Source organism: Camelina sativa, chromosome 3, assembly GCF_000633955.1.
Source record: "Camelina sativa cultivar DH55 chromosome 3, Cs, whole genome shotgun sequence".
NCBI lineage: Eukaryota > Viridiplantae > Streptophyta > Magnoliopsida > Brassicales > Brassicaceae > Camelina > Camelina sativa.
In genome coordinates, this window is record NC_025687.1 from 7836617 (window position 1) to 7844637 (window position 8021).

Below are 8021 nucleotides of genomic sequence, written 5' to 3' on the forward strand. Positions count from 1 at the left end.
TTTTTTTTTTTTTTTTGTTACAGTTCTTCATTTCTCCTAAATTCACATTTCTGATTATGACGTTTCTGAAATGTATATTTGATATTTTTAGGTCACATCTTTTAAAAACTTAAATGGATATTTGACAATTTTTACCAAAAAAATTGATTAAAATCTTGGTAAAAATTAGACAAAATCTTGACACGCGATAGGTTTACTACTCAATGTTGAAAGTTGGACTACTCAATAATTTGTCAAACCGAGACTCACAATTGAAAGTCTTAAGTACTATTTAATTAAATTATACTAGTAACATTTAGAATTTTGTTGAACATCAGTTTGACTTTCTTTATTCTATATATATATATATATATATTTTTTTTTTTGAGTAATAGTATAGTTTAACGTGCTGTTCAAGAAGCTGAAAACCAATTAATTAACGGCAACTTAAACATAATAATATTTTGAGTTTAATACTGTATATTGTATAACACTAACTTTCGAGTTTTCGACAATTTAAACATACTATGTTAACGGCATAACATGTTCGGCAAGTTCATGATGATTCGGGATCACTGCATAATACACTTATATACGAATAAATAATTAAAATAGATATGAATTTATTCCTATGTTGGTTGTGGCCATCGACCACGATACTTTGGTCACACACCATATGTATATGAGATAGGATATTTTAAAACACTTAAATAACACATCTATTGATTCAATATATCATATCTGGATTGGTGGTACTAAATCAAATACTAATTCTTACCATATATGTGCATGGGCAATTCCATTGCAGAAAAACCAAATAGATTTAACTATGAATTGATCTTTGGTAGCTCATTCTACCAATATACAAAAAAAGCGAGTGCGCCCCAACATTATGAAATTGAGTCTTGATATGTTATGGAGAATGGATTATAGTATACTAACCAGGTTTGTAATGCGATTTTTAAGAGACTATATGGTTCAAAATGATCAGAATGATCTTTAAAAATTAATCAATAAATAAAGGTTTTATTTTGTTAATGCTGCTGGAAGAGATTATGGTTCAAAATGATCAGAATGATCTTGGTAAATTAATTAATAAATAAAGGTTTTATTTTGTATACGGTAGTACTTATTTTAAGCAAAAAGGACATTTATGTCCCATTTATTTGCGGCTAAGTTTTCTTTTATGATTGTGTGTAAAACTATCATAACTACCAAACACCATTTTCTTATGATTTTTTTTTTCTTTTCTCAAAACAATTACCAACCGATCTTCAAACGTCTTGTTGTCGAATTATTTATTTACTTCTCGTGGCTTTTGTTACTTTATAACTAAAAATAATAAAGTATATATATATATATATATATATTAGAGAGAGATAAAAGACGATGGTCAACATTCTCCGGTGAATCCACTAAAGCGCAATCCGTTAATTTGGGGAAGTTGGAGGGTACAATAGTCATGAATGGAGTTTCTCCTTTGCTTCCTCGCCCGTAAACTACACGCGTCCGGTTAGACTCGGAACTCTCTTTTGTCTTTGACTATATTATATATTACCCCACCTTTTTCACACACATTGCTTTTGTTCTATTTTATTGGCCCTAGTGAAATTCACAACATATATGTCTTCTCAGGTTGGTAAAACATAGCCAGCCAACTATGATGTTCATAACGCAACTCGCAAAACTTTATACTACAGTACAAAGATAAAATATAACACTGGTTGACGAAGTAAATTCCCTATTTAATTACCCAAACAAAGAGAGAAGTAAAAGTAAAACAAACCCCTCATGTGTTCTCTCACGTTATATTGATTAGTAGTACTAATTAAGAAACATTATTCATCAGTAATAAAAAATCACATATAGTTGCTTTGACAAATTGGTAATTTTAATTTATACAAATGAAAGATTAATACTTACTATGCATTAGTAAAACTCCTTGAGAACAATACTCTAGTTTACAAATATCATTACTAAAATCATACCCTTTTCATTCAAAACCTTAATTTCTTTATAAAAAAATAACAAGAAAAACTTTATTTTGTTCCAATCATATATATCTGTAAATTTTAATTAACATGCTTAGGAATCTTGGATTGGACAAGAAATTCTACTACTATACGCCACGTAAATACAACGTATGGTTATTTTCACGTAAATATAACATACGTCTTTTCTAAAAATTTAAAGAAACACATGTCTCATGAAAAGGTATCATAATCAGAATAAGAGTATTCAGTTTGAAAACTAGCTCTAGTTGACGAAAATTGGAACGAAAAATTATCTTACTTGAAACATGTGTTGAGTATTCACATTTTATAAAAAGAAAAATATAAGGGGAGGTATTAGGTTCTAATTTATTTTTTTTGAAGATTTCAACAAAATCATTAAAAATGAATAAGTGAAAAATTGTTAAAGATTGCTAGAGAGTTTGTTAATTAGTTTTCTAAAATCTTGTAAATTCCTCCAAACAATCCATGTATTTTCATGATATAACTTCTATGACTTTATTTTGTAAAAAAAATGTCTAAAATCGTGAATCAATAATATAATAATTGAACTCATTAACAATCCTAATTTTTTTTAATTAAATAACACAAAACCTTTAATAACTTTATAAAATTCTGATTTCAATAACCCAAATTTGTTAAAATTTAAAATGACTTTAAATAATTTTTTAAATTTTAACAGAATTTAACGAAATCTTGATTTAATAACAATAGATTCTAAGTAACATTTCAAATATCTATTCAAATCTCAAACCAATAACTACCACTAACACATTACTTTTGCCGTAGAGACAATCCCCTTAGTCCAATCAACAAAAACGTGTGGACGGCAAGACTTCTTTCTCTATATATATCTCTCTCACTTGCCGGATTATTAGTAACCAGAAGAACGGACATTAACAACTCCTTTCCTTCTTCCTCTCTCACTAATATCAAGATTCATTCAGTTGAATACTACTAATCACTCAATTAATCTACGTCATCGTGATGGCCTTAGCTAAAGAGTTAATGGGTTATCCTCTCATCACAGAGAGGTCATCATCATTTATTTCACCGGCGTCGCATTTCAAGAAGAGGACACAGACAACACAATTCTCCATCAACCCTTTTGATCGGAGACCAAGAAAGACAAAATCCGGTGTGGTTGCGGCCATCAGCGAAGATTTGATCAAAACGCTGCGTACTTCCACAACCACCGGAGACAGAAAGAGCGAGGAGGAGGAGAAAGCGGCTGTGAAGTTCAAGGTGAGAGCTGTGGTTACTGTGNTATCATCATTTGTTTCGCCGGCGTCGCATTTCAAGAAGAGGACACAGACAACACAATTCTCCATCAACCCTTTTGATCGGAGACCAAGAAAGACAAAATCCGGTGTGGTTGCGGCCATCAGCGAAGATTTGATCAAAACGCTGCGTACTTCCACAACCACCGGAGACAGAAAGAGCGAGGAGGAGGAGAAAGCGGCTGTGAAGTTCAAGGTGAGAGCTGTGGTTACTGTGAGGAACAAGAACAAGGAGGATTTGAAAGACACTATTGCTAAGCATTTTGATGCTTTTGCCGATAAAATCGGTAGAAACATCGTCTTGGAGCTTATTAGCACCCAACTTGATCCAAGTAAGTTGTTTCTTTTTTTTAAAAAAGGAAACAGAACAATCATATAGTATATTTTTAAAATCAAAATGGGATTTCTATACTCGTGTTTCTAAAAATGGTTTTTTTATATAATTTTTTTTATTTAAATCTAAATGAGATTTCTAGACTCGTGTTTCTAAAATGGCTTTGTAATACTAAGAAAAAAAATTAAACCTATTGATTCAAACAGAAACGAAGTTGCCAAAGAAGAGCAATGCGGCGATTTTAAAGGATTGGTCAAAGAAATCGAAAACCAAGGCAGAGAGAGTTCACTACACGGCGGAGTTCACGGTAGACGCTGCGTTTGGCACGCCGGGAGCCATCACCGTCATAAATAAACATCAGAAAGAGTTTTTCGTGGAGAGCATAACCATCGAAGGCTTCGCACTTGGTCCTGTTCACTTTCCATGCAATTCTTGGGTTCAGTCCCAAAATGATCACCCGGAGAAACGAATCTTCTTCACTAATCAGGTAACTGATTAATTAAGTAATTAATCATGGTTCCCAACAAAATCTTTAAAACACGTCATTCTCGATCCCCCCACGAATTGATTACACATCTTAATCAGTTTCAAAATCTTCTTTAATATTTATGCCATAGTGGGTCCATATTATAATAATACCCATCTCCCAACTANTATCATCATTTGTTTCGCCGGCGTCGCATTTCAAGAAGAGGACACAGACAACACAATTCTCCATCAACCCTTTTGATCGGAGACCAAGAAAGACAAAATCCGGTGTGGTTGCGGCCATCAGCGAAGATTTGATCAAAACGCTGCGTACTTCCACAACCACCGGAGACAGAAAGAGCGAGGAGGAGGAGAAAGCGGCTGTGAAGTTCAAGGTGAGAGCTGTGGTTACTGTGAGGAACAAGAACAAGGAGGATTTGAAAGACACTATTGCTAAGCATTTTGATGCTTTTGCCGATAAAATCGGTAGAAACATCGTCTTGGAGCTTATTAGCACCCAACTTGATCCAAGTAAGTTGTTTCTTTTTTTTAAAAAAGGAAACAGAACAATCATATAGTATATTTTTAAAATCAAAATGGGATTTCTATACTCGTGTTTCTAAAAATGGTTTTTTTATATAATTTTTTTTATTTAAATCTAAATGAGATTTCTAGACTCGTGTTTCTAAAATGGCTTTGTAATACTAAGAAAAAAAATTAAACCTATTGATTCAAACAGAAACGAAGTTGCCAAAGAAGAGCAATGCGGCGATTTTAAAGGATTGGTCAAAGAAATCGAAAACCAAGGCAGAGAGAGTTCACTACACGGCGGAGTTCACGGTAGACGCTGCGTTTGGCACGCCGGGAGCCATCACCGTTATGAATAAACATCAGAAAGAGTTTTTCGTGGAGAGCATAACCATCGAAGGCTTCGCACTTGGTCCTGTTCACTTTCCATGCAATTCTTGGGTTCAGTCCCAAAATGATCACCCGGAGAAACGAATCTTCTTCACTAATCAGGTAACTGATTAATTAAGTAATTAATCATGGTTCCCAACAAAATCTTTAAAACACGTCATTCTCGATCCCCCCACGAATTGATTACACATCTTAATCAGTTTCAAAATCTTCTTTAATATTTATGCCATAGTGGGTCCATATTATAATAATACCCATCTCCCAACTATATAGTACTATAGTAGTACTAGTATATTCTTTTTGTGGTTGGAAATGATATAATAATAATATAACTAACGTTATGTAAATTGAAATATAATTCTCAGCCGTATTTGCCGAATGAGACACCAGGCGGATTAAGGGTATTGAGGGAGAAAGAGTTGAAGTATCTAAGAGGAGATGGGAGTGGAGTGAGAAAATTATCAGACAGAATTTACGACTTTGATATTTACAACGACCTTGGAAATCCTGACAAGTCGTCTGAACTCTCTCGCCCCAAACTCGGCGGCAGAGAGATTCCTTACCCTAGACGATGTCGTACCGGTCGTCAATCAACCGTTACTGGTATATTTCATAGTGAACTTTTAACAAAAACATCACTTATATAGTAATACAAATTACAAAAGGAAGGAACACAACCTTAATGAATGATCTGTACCATTGTTGACAGATAAAGAAGCGGAGAGCCGAGTAGAGAAGCCATTACCAATGTACGTGCCACGAGACGAGCAGTTCGAAGAGTCAAAGCAGGAAACTTTCGCTGCAGGGAGGCTAAAAGCGGTCTTACACCACCTAATTCCGTCGCTCAAAGCTAGTATTGTAGCCGAGGACTTTGCAGACTTCGGCGAGATCGATAGTCTCTATAAAGAAGGCTTGTTACTCAAGTTAGGGTTTCAAGATGACATCTTTAAGAAGTTCCCTTTGCCTAAGGTCGTCGTTGATACCCTCCAAGAATCTTCTAAAGGACTCCTCAAATACGACACTCCCAAAATACTATCAAGTAAGCATAGTCTAAATTGATAACGTCCCTTAACATCAATTTTATAACTAAGACATTGAACTCATGCCATTTAAATATACTAATATGCAAGCATGAGACATCCCCTAACAATATTTCCTAGAGTTTTACTTTATTTTATTGGTCTTTGTTTGGCCATTTGTGTATCGTTAATTGGGACCCATTATGAAATTTTCATCCCACCAAGAAAAATAATTAGATTAAATCCCTCTAGTTCCAAAAAGCAGACAAACGCGCTATACTAAAGTACAAAATACAGCATACATATGTTCCACGTGCTTTTCTTAACTCGTTTTGCGGATATAACAAAAGCGCGTTTGCTTTATATTTACTCACAACGTTAANCCCACGAATTGATTACACATCTTAATCAGTTTCAAAATCTTCTTTAATATTTATGCCATAGTGGGTCCATATTATAATAATACCCATCTCCCAACTATATAGTACTATAGTAGTACTAGTATATTCTTTTTGTGGTTGGAAATGATATAATAATAATATAACTAACGTTATGTNCACGCCAAGCCATAGCTGGAATCAATCCAGTGAACATTGAGAGAGTCAAGACTTTTCCACCGGTCAGCAATCTTGACCCCAAGGTCTACGGTCTACAACACTCCGCTCTTACTGACGACCACATCATCGGTCACCTCGACGGATTCTCCGTACAACAAGTACGTTTATCTAAATAAATCCCCATATATTCTACAATGGATTAACTAAACTAATCAAAAAATAATTAATTAACTTTTGTCTCTTTGTAATATTTCAGGCGTTAGAAGAGAACAGATTGTATATGCTGGATTACCATGACATATTCTTACCGTTCCTAGACCGGATCAATGCGCTAGACGGACGCAAAGCTTATGCTACAAGAACCATTTTCTTCTTGACCCGTCGAGGCACACTTAAGCCGGTAGCCATTGAGCTAAGCCTCCCATTTCACGGCCCCAAACATCGGTCCAAGCGTGTGGTTACACCTCCAGTCGATGCAACCTCCAACTGGATGTGGCAACTCGCTAAAGCCCACGTTAGTTCTAACGACGCTGGTGTCCATCAGCTTGTCAATCACTGGTTAGTACTCAATATATATGTTATCGTTCAATTTTATCTATAACAAGTAGTATATACATATAGAGTTACTGATGACATGTTTTTGTTATATTTGTTTGTAAAGGTTACGGACCCATGCGTGCTTAGAGCCATTTATAATAGCTGCACATAGGCAATTGAGCGCTATGCATCCCATATTCAAGCTATTGGATCCGCACATGAGATACACGTTGGAAATCAATGCATTGGCCAGACAATCGTTGATCAGTGCAGATGGTGTGATCGAAGGAGGCTTTACTGCTGGCGCTTACGGCATGGAAATGAGCGCCGCCGCATACAAAAGCAGCTGGCGGTTCGACAAGGAAGGCCTCCCCGCTGATCTCATTCGCAGGTACTTTAGTTTACCTAAACTATGTCACTAATAAAACACACACACAGTGTTGCTTTTAAAATTACTACCTAGAATCTAATTTCAATTTATTTATTTTTATTTTCCAGAGGAATGGCAATTTCTGACGAAACACAACCACATGGTCTAAAACTCCTAATCGAAGACTATCCATACGCCAACGACGGTCTTTTACTCTGGTCCGCTATCCGAACCTGGGTCCGAACCTACGTGGAACGATACTACCCAAACCCGAACTTAATAAAAACAGACACGGAGCTACAATTATGGTACTCCGAAACGATCAACGTCGGCCACGCCGACCTCCGCGACGCCGAGTGGTGGCCGGAGTTATCAACCGTCGACGACCTCGTCTCGATCCTCACCACCATAATCTGGCTCGCCTCAGCTCAACACGCCGCTCTCAACTTCGGACAATACCCGTACGGAGGTTACGTCCCGAACCGGCCACCGTTGATGCGGCGGTTGATCCCAGACGAGTCGGATCCGGAGTACGCGAGCTTTATAT

At 36.0% G+C, this 8021-nt stretch overlaps 1 protein-coding gene across 1 annotated transcript in view; it reads left to right on the top strand.

Moving 5' to 3' along the window:
- Positions 2861-8021, top strand: part of LOC104775852 (lipoxygenase 3, chloroplastic-like) — a 6635-nt gene continuing 1474 nt past the window's right edge. The window contains exons 1-9 of the mRNA XM_010499788.2: positions 2861-3134; positions 3351-3603; positions 3812-4092; positions 5357-5594; positions 5701-6049; positions 6560-6725; positions 6824-7125; positions 7229-7495; positions 7603-8020. Of these exons, the coding sequence (XP_010498090.1) occupies positions 2979-3134; positions 3351-3603; positions 3812-4092; positions 5357-5594; positions 5701-6049; positions 6560-6725; positions 6824-7125; positions 7229-7495; positions 7603-8020 (2430 nt within the window). The 5' untranslated portion in view covers positions 2861-2978. The remainder of the gene's footprint in view (positions 3135-3350; positions 3604-3811; positions 4093-5356; positions 5595-5700; positions 6050-6559; positions 6726-6823; positions 7126-7228; positions 7496-7602; position 8021) is intronic.